Source organism: Patagioenas fasciata, chromosome 17 (genome assembly GCF_037038585.1).
Source record: "Patagioenas fasciata isolate bPatFas1 chromosome 17, bPatFas1.hap1, whole genome shotgun sequence".
Classification (NCBI taxonomy): domain Eukaryota; kingdom Metazoa; phylum Chordata; class Aves; order Columbiformes; family Columbidae; genus Patagioenas; species Patagioenas fasciata.
In genome coordinates this window covers 6,903,872-6,921,940 of record NC_092536.1, presented here as the reverse complement: position 1 = coordinate 6,921,940, position 18,069 = coordinate 6,903,872, and the positions used below count along the sequence as shown (strand labels likewise).

The window sequence follows — 18,069 nt, the reverse complement described above, 5'->3', positions numbered from 1 at the left end:
AAACTGCATCTTCAAAGAAAACCATCGCACTGCTAAAAATATTTTTAATAATGACCACAGAAGCCATATTTGTCTCTTTGATCTCCTGAAGCTTCTTCTGGTTTTAATCAGTGTTCCCACATGAAGAACTGTGGCAACCTATGATAATAGAATCCCTATTCGCATCCATAGGGAAACAAAGCTGTTCTCATCTGAAGAAGGTAATTTGGTGTTGTGCCCCTTCCACCCGTGGGCCCCTGCCTCTCTTACTGCGGGGGTATCTTGGCGTAACTTAAGTGGTTTCTGTCCTTTCCTCTGTGCGTTACTCTCTCATTGAAGTGTTTCTGCTGTCTAATTATACCCTTTCAATCAAATTAGAGACTGCAGCATCTGGTTAGTGCCTGTAACTGTTGCCATCTGCACCTAGATACAGTGCTTTCATTTAAGGAGGAGTGCTTAAATTGTAGGCTGTGGCAAGAACTAGGAGAGCAGTTTAGGTAGATTGGAAATGACTTAAAACTCTGCTTAGAACACTATGTGAGCACATGCATCAAGCCACTGACACCTGGTCATTATCGGGCCTGGCACCTTTGGTTCCATATCCGTATATTCTGCTTAAGCATTTTTCTGACTCTCCTGAAAGACTCTAAGAAAAACAAGTTAGAACTGAGCGGGCACTTACAGCATGGAAATTCAAGGAACCTTTATTTCTTGCTCCAGCTTTACAGAACATTTAATATTCTGCCTATCACACCACTGTAATGAAACACAATATTTAAATAGCTACCATGTTCATTTACCTTTCATTAATCTGCAGATATTTAAAAGAAAACTTGCTTCTTGTTTGGTAGTTTTCAGTGAAATAGTAACAAGTTTGTCATTTCAGTCTCAAAAGCTATGTACATGCCCCAAACTTAGAAAAGCACTCTAAGAAGTTATTTAAACCACCCTGGAACCTCCATCTCTTCAGTTTGCAATTTGTAGTGTCATTAAATGTATGTCTTTGTAAAACAGGGACTGTGAAGAACGCTCAGGACATTTAAAAGATTTCCCACCTGTCAGCCAGAAAAGGAAGAGTGTTTGACAAGGAGCTGGCTGGTTTTGTCTTGTTGGTTTTTGGGTTTTGGTTGTTGTTTCGTTTTCATCTTATTGGTACAGAAAAGGACAGCAGATGAAATTCAAATGTTTATATTTTTTCTGTCTGTAGTAATGTGGCACAAAATGAGAGTTTCTCAGGTAACTGGGCCTCTGGCCGTTAAGGATTTAGGAGATTAAACCCGATATTTGGAAGTCCATCTTAGAAAATCGCTGGAAGCCAGCGCAGACTCTGAAATGTCAGTGTTTTATCATCAATGCTTCTCTCAGTAAAAAACTCAGTCTGTTATATTCTGCACTACCTTAATTTTTCAAATGATCCGAAAGTGGCGCCCATGTGGAGTGCAGGCAGCCGTACAGTCCCAAAGTAAAAAAGGCATAAATGATCATTGTAAGGTCCCTACATCGAAGAAGAAACCGAGACAGATGGAAAAAATTTCTACTACAGCTGCTGTTTGATCTTCCAAATGTTGATCTGGCTCTAATAAAACTAATTGTGAACCTGTATCACACACTGAGCATTCACTCGGAGTGGACAACCATCCCCAGGCTTATTTTCTGTTTTTTCTTTCTAGCAGTTGCCGCTCAATACATACTGACCTTGTCTCAGTATTCATTTGAAAAGACACCTGATGTGTTGAAAACAAAACAGCCATGACAACACACTGCTGTCCGTGTTTTCTCACTGAGGCTGATAAACGTTATCCTTAACAGGACTTGTTGGAACCCTCGAGCTTTTCATGGCTAGAATGACTGCCATGGCTCTATTAATTCTGTTTGCAGGTATCCCCACGCAGCAGTAGAAGCAGCAGGGTCATTAGGCAGTTAATAGAGTGAAATCATCACAGACATTGATTTCGGTCACGGATTTGACACAAGCCTCCACTTCAGACTGTGTCTGAGACCCAGCTGACTGGGATCTTAGAAACACGAAGAGGTCGGCAACTTCAAGATTTGAATGATCACAGCTTCATCTATGTACTGTCTAAAACCGTAGTGATTTAATATAGGCTTGTGGTTGATGGGGTAGTTTAAACTGAGCCTTGGGTGCATGAACAGAAACCAGGTGACAAGTCTGTCAAGCTCGAGGGAGCCGTCAGCTCTGGCCTCCACAAAGCGCCTGTGCTTCCCGTGCTGTCTGCTGTTTGCAGAGGACTTGGGTACAGTGCAAGTTCTATCATAGTATACCATAGTCTTACAAAACTTTAAGGAATAAGACTTGATGTAATTAATAGAACTGGTATTAATTTCCTTGAGTCACAGTTCTGATGTTGGATTCCAAGCAAAGGGCTTCATAACCGAATAACATGTAACTGTCCACCAATATACAGCAGTTGGGTCCAGTGGGAGCCAGAAAAATAAAGGACAGGTGGCTGGTGTTAGTTGTTTTATCCTCCTCCTCCCCAACCCCTTCTACATGAACAAGGAGAAATCAGGTGATTTGAGTAATCCCAAGAGTTTTACCAAGAGCATTCAGTCTGGTACTTTCTGACAGTTTTATTTAGATGACCTCTTCTGTATTAGTTTTGCGCAGATGAATCTGGCTGACCTTCTTTCAGCTCATCTTTTCACAGAATTATTGCACCAGTGGTGTAAGAGGAAAAGAAGGATAGAGGCTCTAACCTCCTCCAGAATCTCTTAGGACTTTTGTCTTTAAAGAACAACCTATAGGTTTGAAACGGAGAGGACAGTGGTCCGTCTGCAGATGAAGCATCTGCTTTGCACCTTCAACACATTGGGAAGAGTAATTTCATAGTGAGATCACTAGGGTAGTGTCTTGGCTGTCGTGCAGCAAAATATGGTGAAATCACTATGTGTGGTGAATAGAAGAATTGATCCAAGATACTGAATATGCTGAGATGTCTTTACCTGTGTTAACAGGAATTTTATAGAAAACAGTACAAAATTTATCTCAGCAGGTCTCAAAGCTGATTGTTCAAGATAAAAGAATGTAGGACCCAGGACTCGATTTTTTAAATGCCAATATTTACTTGAAAAGATTGCACTCCAATGCTATGGCAAAATTATTACTAATCATTAACAAAATGAAAATTTCATAGCAAATTCTTACACAAAACGCGTGTGTTTCATTTGGAAACAGCTGCTACATTGCAGAACTTAAAGTTTTCATTTCAGCTTTTCTGCGATAATCAATGATTTAATGTGGTGTCTCAGTGCCTCCTCCTTCCACATCTGGACACTAACAAAGCCTGGGGAGCTTCACTACAGCTGGCACAGCTTTCCTGAGTCTCTTGGTAATGCTGAAGGACATAGGAGGCACTCTTACAGCTCCCTATTGTCTTGGGAGCAAAAAACTGCAGCTAGAAGAATGAAGAGAGCTCTGAGTCTTGTGCAATGTCCTGAAAGCACAAGTGCAATGGAGTTTGAAGAAAAAAACATCTATATAAAAGCTGGCATGAAAATGAAAGGCAGTTGCTACTGCAAGTTAAAGCATGGGCCACTCTTAGCTGATATTCAAATGTGCTGATGTTAATTTCAGTTTAGTCTGTGTGCCAGGTTACATTCAGGTATTGTAGCATTCCTTGCATTTCTAAGTAGATGTTAGTACATATTGCTTCTCATTTAGAGTTGAGAAGCAAAAAATAGTGCTAAGCTGAAGTAGACACCTTTTCTGGATGTATTTATCACTTTTCACAACTGCTGCTTTATACCGTATGTTGTTTTGTGTATCCAGTTTGATTATGTTTTCCTCTCTCTTCCACCAAATTCACCAGCTTATGTTTTTCAGCTATGACATAGAAAAACTTTTACATTAACTGCAAAGCAAGAGAGGTGTTGAACAAAGTTGCAAAACTGTGGTGACTTCAAAGTGGGTTTTTTTTTCATGTGGTTATGCAAAGATCTGTGGTGTCCTGAGTACTGGAGACCCAGATTTGCATTTGAAAGTAAATGTATGTAGTTCACCTGCAGCCAGGTAAATTACAGTAAGGAGGAGTAGTGACTTGAAGCTTGTTTTTGTAAAATTAGATAGCTTTCTATCCGTGAATGATAGCAGTGTACATTAATGGCTGTGCAAACACCTATGTGCCTTCAGCAACACAATTCCATTTAATAGAAATCCCAACTTGCCTAGGCATGAAAACGTGCAGTGAAGGCACAGAAACATCAGCTTTCATGTGCTGTGTAATAAAACTGTGAAATAATCGTTATAATTGCACCATTCTGCTGTTTGTGGGCCCAGACTAAACTAATTTCAAAGGCATGGTTTTAATAATACATCTCCCCTTCTCCCACAGGATTTCTAAATAAATAAAAGAAGGTGTACTGTTAATATCAGGTTTAAGCAGGTCTCTCTAGCCTTGTTTTCTGAAGTACATTTAGTGCGGGACACCTGAGATGAGCGCACTGCACTTCAGAGCGCTCTCCCTGTCCCCCGGGGCAGCAGAACATCTCTGCAGCTGTTCCTGGCTTCTGCTATCAGATCAAACACGAGGCTGCACAGCCTGCAGTTAGAAAGAAGCATTTGCGACTTTCCCCAGTAATGCTACTCAGTACAAATAAATGCTTATATACAATGAGCAGTTTTAGCAGTCATGAACTGTTGTATTTTAATACTATTTTAAAAGCAATGCATGGATGGTAAATCTTACGAAGTAGTAATGATAAACAGGATGGCCTTATTTATTGTACGCTAATTGCAGTGTGTGTTTCTGGAAGATGATCACAGAATCACAGGCCGGTTGAGGTTGGCAGGGACCTCTGGAGCTCATCATCTTGTTCAGTGCCTCTCTCAGGCACCATCATCTCAAGCAGGCTGCCCAGGACCATGCCCAGATGGCTCTTGAATATCTCCAAGGATGGATTACAGACTTTCTGGGCAAACTGTTCCTGTGCTCTGTCACCCTCACAGTCCATAATTTAATTAAAAATGTTTTGCATTTTTAGTGAAGGTAAATTCTTTCATGCATATGAATATTTATTTGATCAGAAGATGTCATCAATAAGACACGGCAAAGCCAGGCAGCATGAGATTTGCAGTTCAGTTGAGAAGGGGATAGTGTACTTAATGACTAGAGAAATCATTCTCTGCTTTGATTTCTAACTTGCTGAGCATTAGGAAGCTAGAAAAACAAACATAAATGGGAGAAAATGTGAGGCACAGAAATGCTGACCTGTAAGTTTTAATCTAAAAGCATAAATGCTGTTGTAGCAAATCACAGTATCATGATTATACTTTACTGAAGGGGGTCTCTTTCTAAGGTAGTTCAAGCCAGAGAAAAAAATGCCTAAGAATTTTTCAAAATCAGGATGTAAATGTTTGCAAGATCCATGCCTACAAAGTCTTTCACTTTATAAAGTTCAGATATTCACAATTTTAGTTAAACTGGCATAAGATTATGGGTATTATGCTGACAAGTGGCGGGCTGATAACATCATCTACATTATTCTTTGAAAATTAACAAGTTACAGATTTGTCGTAATGAGTAAAACATGGGGAAAACAGTAAAAATGTAGTATACTTATCCAGAAAATGCATGTTAGTTGTATTAAACACTCTTCAGACCTGTTTTATACATTGTTTAGTAAAGTAATGAAATCCTAATCTCTTCAATAGCTGTTTGAGAGAAAACTTAGATCCCAGACAGCATCTTTTAGTTGCCTAAACAATGCAGGAAACATATTAGTGAAAGGAAATGCGGTCTTTTGGGGATGGGGTCGAGGCTGAGGGAGGAACAACCAAAAACTAAACCTACATTCATTCTTTCTCTTTGTCCATTTCTTCCCAGAATGTTATACAGCAAACGGGGCTGACTATCGTGGCACTCAGAACCAGACCTCCCAATATGCGGGGAAACCTTGTCTGTTTTGGAATGAGACCTTTGAGCATCCTTACAATACTTTGAAATACCCCAATGGGGAGGGAGGGCTTGGAGAGCATAACTACTGCAGGTAAGAAACATCTCATTGCTGCTAATGTTGCCAGTATACCCAGTGTTACTTTAAACAGTTGACGCAAAATTAAGAAACTTCCTGTTACACAGTGAAGAATGTCAGAACCATGGATATCTAACAGATTTTGGTTTACCCTGGATCTACAAGAACCATTAGTAGAATAACTTTTTCAACCCAGCTCTAACCCAAAGTCCATATCATATATCCAATCTATAATTTGTCATGATGAAGAAAGACTTGAGATTACTTAAATGAAAAGGTGGAGATAATAAAAAAAATGATCCAAGTCAGAAGTACGGAAGCACTAATGAATGTCTGTAGGAGTCTCTGGAACATGGTTTTTACCCTTACCCGAAAGCCTGGTTCTGTTATACACTCTGTTTCTAAGTCTTGTGCTTATGAAAGTTACGTAGTCACTAAGAATTCTCAGTAAGCGTAAGCTGTTTATTATTTGAATTCAGAAGCTCAGCTGTCAGTGGTTGCAATACCAGCTCAAACCAGGGCAGATCCACTCTCATTTCCTTGCCTTCTAGAGAAGTTCTCTGTAACTATGGATAGAACTCTGAATGAAACTTAAATAAGAACTTCAGAATTTAGAAGCCGAATAAGATCCTAATTTCAGAGATGTTTAGGCTCTGCAGGCTATTTTCAGCCTGCAACATTTAACTTTGTTGTGCCTCAGGAAGTGACGTGCACTTCTGCCTTTGCAGGACTGACCAACTAGGTTTTTATGCCCACCTATACCCGCTATGGAAATAGGTGGGGAATAACATGGTAGACACATTCCTTAAACAGTGATAATCATCAGCTCATCTAGGATGCATAGAAAGTTAAGTGGTATCTCTTGCTTACTGGGTAATGGGAACGGAAATGTTTAAACCAAGAGATTAAGACTTGAGTTACCTGGGGCATAGCAAGAAAAGATCTAGTGTTTCTTTCATCAGAAGGTTCAAACACACCCCAGTTCTCCTGGAAGATGCCTTTACTTAGCAGGTTATAGCTTTCTAGGGTGGAGCCTACACACTTGCCACCTTCATGCTGAAATTGTTTCACTGTAAGCAATATAAATCAGGATAAATGAGGCAAAATTAATATGGAGGAGTTCAGCACAATTGCTGTGTCACAAATCATAGGGTCCTACTTTTCGATTCAAGAACTTATCCATATTTAATTGGAAATAGACATTCCAGAAAATCTGACAGAGCCAGAGCCAGCCAGTTCATGGGGCGTAAGAAGGCACAGAAAAGAGGTCTGGTGACATGCAGCAGGCAGGTGACCACATTGATGAAAGGACTCAGTGGCACTTCCAGTCTATTTGATGACTCAGGAGGATATTTCTCACTGAAGAACACTGGTGAAGGACAGGGAAGAAAAGGAATTACTCAGGACCTTTGCAGTGGTTATGGCAGCGCTTCAAAAATAACACTGTTCAGTGGGTTGCACCAGCAGATTCTGTCTTCAGTCATAGAAGGAGAAAGCATTATTGCCAAGCTCTGAACTGACCGTCTTTTGAATCAATGCAGCATCTTACAGGAGCAAATAAGAATACACCACCTACAAGACAAACTCTGTAGAAGCTGGGAAATCTCTTTAGAAAATGGCCTGGAAACCAGATGAGCCCATTGAGCTGCCTGGTATCAGATCCAGGTTGGCACGTGAGCTCTGGGAGGACTGTCTCCCTGTCCCACCATTTCACACCAGCTTCGCAGCCTGCCCATGTCCAACACCACCAAATGTGTAACAATTCTCATGGCATGGAGAGAGCTGTGTCTCTCAGTATGCTTACTAATACAGCTTTTTAACCTTCATCTGCTAGGTGTTAGATTATCCTCTCTGAGATGGAGTTTGAGTGGAAGGTTCACCATTTCCTTCCTTATGCTATATCACTTGGCCCAGGAATATTCTCACAGCTGTATGGAATGATGATCCTCACTACCAGATGCTTTTTAACTTCACATTCTGTTGGAAAAAAAGGCTTGGAAAGTCACCATTTCAAGAGTGTCAGAGCATATCTTTAGCATGCAAACCTTGTTGAGACCTTTTGAGTGAAGATTTCGCTGTTTTAGCTCTTTCTGTGCCATTCATTTGCATGGTGACAATGGACAAGTTGATCTTTTCTTCTCTGAGGCAACACATATCTCACAAGGCTTTCTTAAGGCATCGTACAATGCTTTGAGGCTCAATTTTAGGGACAACATTTGAACTATCTAATTTTACACTTAAATCATTAATTAGAAGCGCATTATCTCCATGGGTGGTCATTACTTGGAATACTTTGTTTACTGCAAGACACCCTGTTAAGATGGAAATGCCTCATAATGTTCCACTAAACCTCATTTCAGCCGTAACAAAACTGTGCGGACTGAAGTTTTTGGAGATTTTGAAAGACGCTCAGTTGTTTTCTAACTTATGCACTTTTGAGGTTCAAGGCAAAGTTCTTTGCAATTTCCTTGCATTTTGTGTGGAGTGCCATTACCTTGATGCAATTACAGACATCTGATTTCTATCACACAGGTGTATTCCATGCAGGTGTGTAATTTCCAGTACAAGCTTTCCTTGATTTTAGTCTTTTGCTTTCTTTAGGAAGCTCTGCCATTACACCTAAATTCCTAGAACACTAGTCTTAGGCTTTCCTCCTCCGCTATTTTTACCAGGCTGTTTGAAAGCATAGCCAGCAGCGTTTTAGTCAGCTAAATTGAATTCAACTCACCAATTGTCTTCAACATTCTGTTATTTGACCAAAAAAACATCCCCAGCAGTTCTGAAATGACATCTCCCACAAAGAGTTGTTAACGTGCCCAAATGACAACATGCAGCTGAACTGACACTTCGGTGTAGGGGGGGTCTCAGTAATAGAATTCATGCCAAAGTACATGATAAAAAGATGGCAGTTGGCTCTGGTTACAAGAAAAGATTGTATTTCAACCCAATTGTCCAAAATAACAATTTATTCTCTTAAATTGATGTTTTCATTGTGAATAGTTGTTTAAGGTGTGCGTAGAAAAAACTTTAAATAACCTAATGACTAATTAGGAATGATATAGGAATGTAAATGATGTTGGAACAGCAAAGAATAACTATGAACACATAAGGAATTATCCATCAATATATCAGTTCAGTGGAACAGATTTATTTAGCTTTGCTGAAGGAGAGGAAAAGACCTCAGTCTTTCCCAGAAGACCTTCTGGGATGAGGAGTCTGGACTATTTTGTACCAAGCCAAAAATGAAGGAACCTATACACAGGATGTGAGGCTGAAAATCTGCCCTTCAATGCTGTCCAGATAGCTCTGCACCTTTAGACTTACAGAAAAAAGAAGTTAAGTTTCAGACATTACTGTGTTTTATGCTTGCTATGTACCTTAATAACCAAAGTTAGCTGAACTCCCTGACCACTTTTGCATTTTTCTTGGTATGTGAGTCCAACAGGTTAAATATTCAATAGGTATTAGAGCAAAAATAATGATGACACCAAAGCTTACGAAGATTTATTTTTATGTGGGTTTTGACAATATTTGATGCCTTTTCACTCACTGTCTCTAATTTTTCTCTTTTAGGAACCCTGATGGAGATGTCAGCCCATGGTGCTACATTGCAGAGCATGAGGATGGAGTATATTGGAAATACTGTGAGATTCCGTCCTGCCGAAGTAAGAGCACCGTGCAGGTTTTTGAGGCCTGCATCTTTTTCTAAGGGGTAACTTACATGTAAACTGTTAAGCAAAAGAGCAGTTGTCCTTACGTAGGCATACTTCCCATTGGAAGAAATATATTTCTTACTTGAGATTAGGAAAACAAAATCAAACACAAATGAATCTAAAGTGATTTTTTACTTTGCCCACATGTTTCTTTTTTCACAAATGTGAGAGAGTGATTCACATTTTACAAATACAGAAGCGGGACCTTAAGTTGTTTGACTTTCACCTAGATGTAAATACAGATTAAAGAGTCTAATTTAAATAACACAAAATCATTCAACACTCTGATACTCATTGTTCAGAGGACGTCTTACTCTGATTTTTCTAACATACCAGGTCCTATTTAGGAAACATGACCCTCCTAATTAAGAAATTTATCTTGGTCTAAAATGAAAGAATTTGCATTTTCTTTAAAGACCACAGATGTTAACAAATTCTCTGGATATGGCACCAGTAAAAAAGCTGAAAGGCAAATTCTCTCCACTCCATTTGTTCTGCACAAAGGACCCTTTTAAAAACAGCCTCACTCATTTTCTCTGTGGTGGGGAGCAGAGGATTTAAACTTGGACACTTACTTGCACAGATAATCCAGACTTATATTTACAAAATGTCCTTTTGACCAGTAGCAGCTGCTTCAAGCATTGCACTGAAACTGGATACTAGAAAAAGGAATTGCAGCAATTTAGAACAAACTGTACGTAGCAAGCCCATCCAAGTCTTAATACAAACCTCATGGTTTATGAAGCTGTGTAAGTAAAAAAACTTGTATTTTTTACCAGATTTTCTGGTTTCAGTAAGCATGATGCTAGATCATAGGACCATCAAAACCAACTTGTGAAGTGCATTCTGCAAAACCACGTCTTGTGGTGGAGCAAGAAAGCAATTTTGTAAAAATATCCGATTTGAAATTTTTAGAGAAGTAAAAAAGTTGTGTTATATAAGCTTGTTTTGCATAATTATATTCACTACTAGAAAAGGCAAGTATCTGGAGCATAATTTACCTATAAACTATACCCACATAATACCTCTACAATGCAAATAATGTGAGGTGTCTTGATTACCGGGAGAGATTTGCCTGCAGTGATTCACTCTAACGAAGAATCTACAGTCAAGAATTTTTTGTGATGAGTATGATTTCACGTGATTATATCATGTGTCTCGTTCACTAGCGTTTATACATAACACTAAATGTTTCATTCAGAAATGTATTCTGGCATTCTGCATGCGTAAACACGCTATACAGAATTCAGCAGTGTTAGAGGAGGATGGATGGGCGTAATCACAGCAGACAGTGGTAGTTACTGGAATGGACATAAAATAAAAGGCAAGAAGCAGCACTGAGTCCTAAGAACACGTGCATCTCACATGGAGAATTCAGAATTGGATGCTTTAATGGTTTGTTTGCAATGTTGCAGCTATTCCTGACTTTTTTGGTCTCTTTGTTAGTTAGGTTAGGTCAAAATTCGAAGGAAATAACAAATTATGCTCCCAAAAGGTAAACGACAGACTTGCTCTCCCACTTAATTGCATTTTCATGTTAATGTCCTGCATGAGTCTCCTATTATAAACAGATTTCATTACTGGAGTAGTGTTTCCTGTGTGGAAAACCAGGGAGGTTACTCAGAGCGGTATTGGTCACCCTGTAAGCCTGACCTGTGTACATTTGAACACCAGAACACAGAGGGGAGCTTGCGCTATTTGCACAATGGGTACTACCAGTGCAAAAAGCTAGGAGGCTCTTGAAAGACAGCTGGATGAGCATAGCTGGAACGTGGTTTTGAGCTCAAAAGGATGAGTTCCCTGATTTAATATATGTGCCTTAGCATGTATCATGCAGAAACTCTGATGTTTGCCAGGACCTCATTATGTCAGATGCTGCTTAAATGAAAAATCGCATGTTTGCACAAAAGAGTTGACCTTTTAAGCACAAGTGAACAAATAGATACAAATGGCTGAAGACAGTGTAAGAGTAAACCATCACTAATCTGTGTGAACAGTAATTGCAGAACATTGATTATCTCTTTTGCCAAACTTTTTTTTATAGGCTAAACATTAAGAGTAAATTAAGGCAAAAGATGATGTTGGAAATCTTAAAATCCCAATTTGGTTTGATATAGTATGAACGAGGAGCATTTTATTCTAACATACTAAAAATATTGTTGAAAAAGCAGTAATTTGTGATTGCTGTGGATCTGATATAAAAGCAGCGTTTGCCAATTAGATCTTCTCCAACTAGATTACAAATGATCTCCCCTCTACTATTATGCTTCATACTATAATACGTACTCTGATTACTCTTTAGTAGCAACTCAGTGGTGTCTCAGGTTCAGGACCAGCCCATCAGTAGCCATAGGAAGAACTGGTGTATCAAAAATCACAGGAGTCATTTTTGTTGTTTATTGCTCCAGTTCAGAGGAGTGTTTAATCATATATTTGATGTGGGAGTACTAAAGTGCTTTTAGCTGAGCATATATCCTTGGGCTCATGTAGTTTATTGATTTGATATCAAGGTAGTTTGAAGAGCTGGGCACTGGCTTGGAATTTACTGTTCACTGTTGGACTAGATTGATGCTGCTTCTGTTTACTCCCAGTCACACGACACTAGTTTTGTTTGCTAGAAGTGAGAACGTTGAAATGATACTGGGACACCAAAGAGACTAATTAGCTTTAGGATGTACCCAAATGATATGCTTTACTTACAAAATGTAAGAATTTTTAAATTACTCAGTCTGGTTTCTTAGCGTGGAACATATTGAGGTACTAATCCCCTGGAGACAAGGCTGAAGGGTCCCACCAGCTCACTTAAAAACCAAACAACAAACCACAAAAATATGTGTTTGTAGGAAATCCCAGGTCTCCTAGGACAATGAGCTAGGATGGTTCACTAGGAAGCTTTTTTTAGGGCTGTGAAATTATGTGCTGTGCGAAAACCTGAGAAACTGAGCTCTGTGAGAGATCTGCCCAGCTGCACTCAGCTGGGCTGGGGCTGCAAATGGGGATTTCCAAAGGTATGTTCCATCAGGCTGTGACTTGAAGTCTCAGTACTTAGACTATGTTGCTTCAGGGTGTTTCCAAGCTGTAACTCCACGCAAGCATTTATAATTGACATTGTATCATTCTTAGAAACCAAAATTATTTAATGAGCAATATTTGAAGCAACAGTATCTAATTATTTAAAAAATATACGTACTTGAGTATTCTTCCCAACTTCATTAACTCTTCTTCATAGTACTATAATCATCCTCCTCGAGAGTGTAATAATCTACATGCCAGTATATTTGCTGGTCACTAAGAGATGTGCTGACCTTCTTCCTCAAAATAAGGAAGCTGCCTTAGGCAACACAGCAAGCTGTCCAACAGACCTGTTAACTGCTCCAGGTGTCAGGATGATTCACATTTTAACGGTGAACTGACATCAGTTTGCAAGCTCAGTATATAATATTCCAAAAGAATGGGGATGAGACCATCTCTGTTAGAATTAGACAAATAGAAGTTCTGAATTCAAGGCATTGTTTCAATGGCTACTGCACATGGACATGTAAAAAAATCCCAGAAACAGGCCTTCCAGAATCCAAAGAGGAGATGCTTTCAGGACTACAGAATACAAGACTGCTCAGAACAAAAAGCATAATTGCCTTCTAATTGTATTTATGTGAAAGTATACACAAAAATACAGAAGCAGTTTACTAACACACAGGTTATCTGATGGAGAAAAAGGCCACCTGTACAAGAGATGGCTAGTTCAAAAGGAGCCCCAAACCAGCTAATCCACGTGCTATTAGGGATCAGAGGCTGCAAACCCCCAAACCCAGCATTTCTACCCCCACAAACTATTGGTAAATCAAAAACCTGAAACAGTGCTGTGCCACAAGGTGTTAGCAAGAGAGAGTTCTGAGTTTACTGGGTAACGAAATAACAAATGCCTGAATAAGTAAAACTCTCCTATAGTGCTCTGACTGCATCACATTATACAGAACTGTGGATGTTAGGTGGACAAAAAATATCCCTTTGCCAGATTGACAAGGATTAAAAATTATCTGACCACAGAGCTAGTAACAGATTTAATTTGAAGTACATGAGCAGATACGACAGGTAGGCAAGAGATACTTTTATGCCATTAGTACAGCACTATGTTGTACCCCACATCCTCTCTCTTGTAGTCACAGTTAAATTCCAGTGCTTCGATGAGAACTGCAAAAAAAAACCAAAATAAAACCAGAAATGAAATTATGCACGGAAGGGGAAAACTCTGACCTCCCATAGTGACCAAGGAGCCTTGAAATGTTGTATTAGTAGAGTATAAATAGATGTTTTGTTAAAAAAAGTAATATTGCTCACTTTGAATCTCTTTGTACGTACCTTAAAATGTGATACTTTGAGTTCACATCAGAATTTGAAGTTTAAATCTTAGGAAATTCCCCTATATAAGTGTGTAGTCCCTCCCATAAAACTTGCCAGACTCCATCCTAAACCGGTTTAGGTTCCTTTCCTCAAATATCCTGTTTAGAAAACTTCCAGAACCTCGTCGTTTTGAAGATCAGACAGAAATCACATGGTTTAGTTTACATAGTCATAATATGCATGATCATAGTCAAAAAATCCCACAAAACCTCTGAACCCACTGAATGCCTTTTTTTTTTCCAAATTGTCTCTATGAAGAGAAATAAAATGGGTATTTATCCTGACTGTATTAGTGCAGCTTCCAGAAACCAACTACAGAGTATTGCAGTTATATTGCTAAGAAGATGTGATGCCATTTCACCACCTGCCATTTATCCCTGGGCATGTTTGGAAAATATGACAAGGAGGTAGCATAGAGTAACATTTCCCATACTGCGAAATCAAGACAAGCTGCTTAGTAACCAGGGAGTGCATAAAGTGGTCTGTGTTTTGGGAGTTTCCAGGCACACCTTTACAATGACTGTTGTCTGTTATTCTTGCCAGTGCCGGGGAACCTGGGGTGTTACAAGGACCATGGGGAGCCACCACCTTTGACTGGCACCAGCGAGACCTCCAATAAACTGACTATCCAAACATGCATCAGTTCCTGCCGAAGTCAACAATTTAAGGTGATTTCTTTGATATATATTTACAAAATGTTTCCAAAGACAAAAGATGGCACTATGCCTAAAGCTCTCTATCTTATTTCTCCTGCTGCTTTTTTCTTACCTTTAGGAAGTCTAAGGTCTCACTCCTATGCTAGGGGTTCTAGCCCTCCCTCTGCATCCAGAGAAATCTGGGCAAACAAACAATTAATAATGCCAGTATTGCAGGAGAAAGTACGCTTGCTTGCTGCAGATAGGAGTGATAGGGTGCCCTAATTGCCCTCTATTCCATCTTTCTCAGTAGTCTTAAGTAGCATCCTGACAGCTCAAACAAAAACAGTTTGTGGTGGGACCTCTGACCTCTGACTAATCATACTTATTCAAAACACACATATTCTGCTGTCAGCTTTCTTGCTCATACAACCTCCTGCTGTCATTCCTTTAAATATTATCCTCCCCTTCCTTATGCATCTTTGTTGTCAAAGTTTGCAGGCATGGAATCAGGTTATGCTTGTTTCTGTGGAAATAATCTTGACTACTGGAGATATGGGGAGGCAGCCAGTACGGAATGCAACAGTGTTTGCTTTGGAGACCATACTCAGCCTTGCGGTGGGGATGGCAGAGTCATTCTTTTTGACAGTAAGTATCGAAACAGGCTCAATTTTTCCCAAAGGAGGGGCCTCAAATGATCAGCAAATTAGGGAAAAGGGTTTAAACGCAATGAGAACTGTTGCACGCAAACCAGCAAATACCCAAATTCAGTATAAAGTAAAGCTACTTTCCCCTTATGCATAAAATTCAAGTCCATTAATAATGGCTGGCAGGTGGAAGGAGGGGATTGTCCCCTCTGCCCCGCTCTGGTGAGACCCCCCTGCAGTGCTGGTCCAGCTCTGGGTCCTCAGCACAGGACACACATGGACCTGCTGGGGAGGGGACAGAGGAGCCACAGGAGTGATCCAAGACTGGAACAGCTCTGCTGGGGGACAGGCTGAGAGAGTTGGGGTGTTCAGCTGGAGAAGAGGAGCTCTGGGGAGACCTTATTGTGGCCTTTCGGTGCATAAAAGGGACTGATAAGAAAGATGAGGACAGACTTTTTAGCAGGGCCTGATGTGACAGCACAAGGGGTGATGGTTTTAAACTAAACGAGGGGAGATTCAGGCTGCACATGAGGAAGGAAATTTTTACGCTGAGGATGGTGAGAGCCTGGCCCAGGTTGGCCAGAGATGTGGTGGATGATCCACCCCTGGAGACATCCCAGGCCAGGCTGGATGGAGCTCTGAGCAACCTGAGCTGGTGAAGATGTCCCTGCTCATGGCAGGGGTGGCACTGGGGGAGCGGGGAAGGTCCCTGCAACCCAAACCATTCTGTGGTTCTCTGTGAAATAGCTCTTCCAAGAAATGCCTGCTCAGGCAACTGAGTCATGCTCCAGAGGTTGTCTCTTACTTCCCACAAATGGTACTAACTCAGCCATTGTAAACAGCATGTCACGGAAAGACTCATTCAGAACTGCTCTTACCAGAGAGTACATACATGATAAAGCGAGGCACCTCAAAGAAAATTTCCATTGACATCAACTTGGTTTTTTTTTGTTAAACCAGATGAGACTTGCTACAACCCAGTTAACGCGAGACAATGCAGCGTAGTAGAACTGGGACAGGGAAAGAGTGTACTGCGGAAGTACAAGCGAGATAGCTTGCTACTATGACCATCGCAGATTTCATAACTTCTAATACATAGAAATTCTCCTTTCTGCTCTTCAGTATGCGCACCAGTGCCAGCTGTGTAACTTCACAGGTTGATGGTATGAGTACCCAGTTGTCTGGCTGTACTACAGGCTCCCAGTATAGCTGGAAGTACTGGAAAAGTTCACGGTATGCATGGATATATCAAACCCCTCTGATGTAGAAGCTACCTTTTAAGTTGAGTTATAAACTTTCTGGAACCAAAAGCAGCATCATTTTTCCACCTTCTGAACACAAACTTCCCATCTCCTTGCTCTAAAACTCTGGTTCCTGGATAGTAAGACAGAAAGACATCTTAGTTGAGACAGTAATTGGTCACTCTACTTACTTCCAAGTTCTTCCCAAGATATGAAAAGAAGGACCAGACTTGCATGTTGCTTTCAATGTTGAGATAGCATGTAGCTTCACACTTCAGCATCCTCTGTTTCTTTCTGCTCCTGGTCTCCCAAATCCTTGATGGGTAAAGACTTCCTTTGTAGCTTTCATTTTCTGGTACGACTGAGGGCTCAGCGAGATGTTACCCTGAGGACCTGCATCTTCTCTGGTAAACAGCAAGGGACAGAGCTATGGCCAGGGGAGAGAGGTCATCTTAGTAACTGCCACCTGCTTTCTCTTGGTGATGAGCAACACCTGCTTACCTCAGTTCTCCTTTCCACATTGTGTTACAGCCCCAGAACCTTCACCCCGATCCCTCTGTGTGTGTGTGTACAGTCTCTCTATCTCTCTCTCTCTCTCCCACCCCCGCATTAACCGTATGTGTTTACGTGCTACTATCATGGCCTGAAGCTGTAAAATTCAGACCCACAACACAGAACTCTGCCAGCTGTGGAAGGAAGTGAGAGGGAAAGCATTTCCATTCCATATGTGGCAGCGCTGTACTTTGTTAGGCATCTGTGGAGCACTAGTCAATGGCATTCTTAGTTAGTATCGCTGGTTTGAAGAACATCTTGTGATCCAGTATTTACAAACAGCAGCGCCAAATGCATCAATACCTGTAAGCCAGTTGCAAAGAGGAGATTTGATACCTCAATGACAAATTTCAATTCTATCAATTAAATCTATTCTACCTTTTCAAAAAAATTCCATCTATTTGATTAAATCGCCAGCTCTGTTAGCATGGAGTAAATGTCAAACATAAATTCCTCTGTGGGGTTTAGGACCTCTGTAGAGTCTTTCACATTCTTTCTATTCTTCTTTCATATTCTCTCCTCTGTAAGGTCTTCTGTAGTGCAGCACTGAGATGTGAGGTTTGCTCAGGCTATGATCAGGCCCTGCTCCAGAAAAAGAGAGAAGTGTTTTCACATGATTTTTCTGGCAGACATGCTGCTTCTTGTTCTTGTTCCCTTTTAACTTCTATTTATTAAAGCTCATTCTCAGAGGCCTGTGAAAACCGAGACACTTCAAAACACTTCACTTCCTTTATTTCCATTTTCACAGGCCTCTATTACAGGGCTTTAATTAAGCTTTCAGAGAAAAGAATTCAACTTTGATTCTTTGCTCCTTCAGCCTATGATACGGGGATTGATGACTCTGATCCAAACAGTTTTGTCATGTAATACATTATTATACATATATATAAAATATTGTGTATTTAGGGAT

General features: G+C 40.3%; 1 protein-coding gene across 2 annotated transcripts in view; it reads left to right on the top strand.

The window, feature by feature from the left end:
* The window catches only part of KREMEN1 (kringle containing transmembrane protein 1), a 30,858-nt gene that overhangs the window by 4,184 nt on the left and 8,605 nt on the right, over window positions 1–18,069 (top strand). For both annotated transcript variants that reach the window (XM_065851804.2, XM_071816007.1), the window contains exons 2-5: window positions 5,823–5,985; window positions 9,544–9,635; window positions 14,628–14,752; window positions 15,214–15,367. In XM_065851804.2, coding sequence (XP_065707876.1) covers window positions 5,823–5,985; window positions 9,544–9,635; window positions 14,628–14,752; window positions 15,214–15,367 — 534 coding nt within the window. The remainder of the gene's footprint in view (window positions 1–5,822; window positions 5,986–9,543; window positions 9,636–14,627; window positions 14,753–15,213; window positions 15,368–18,069) is intronic.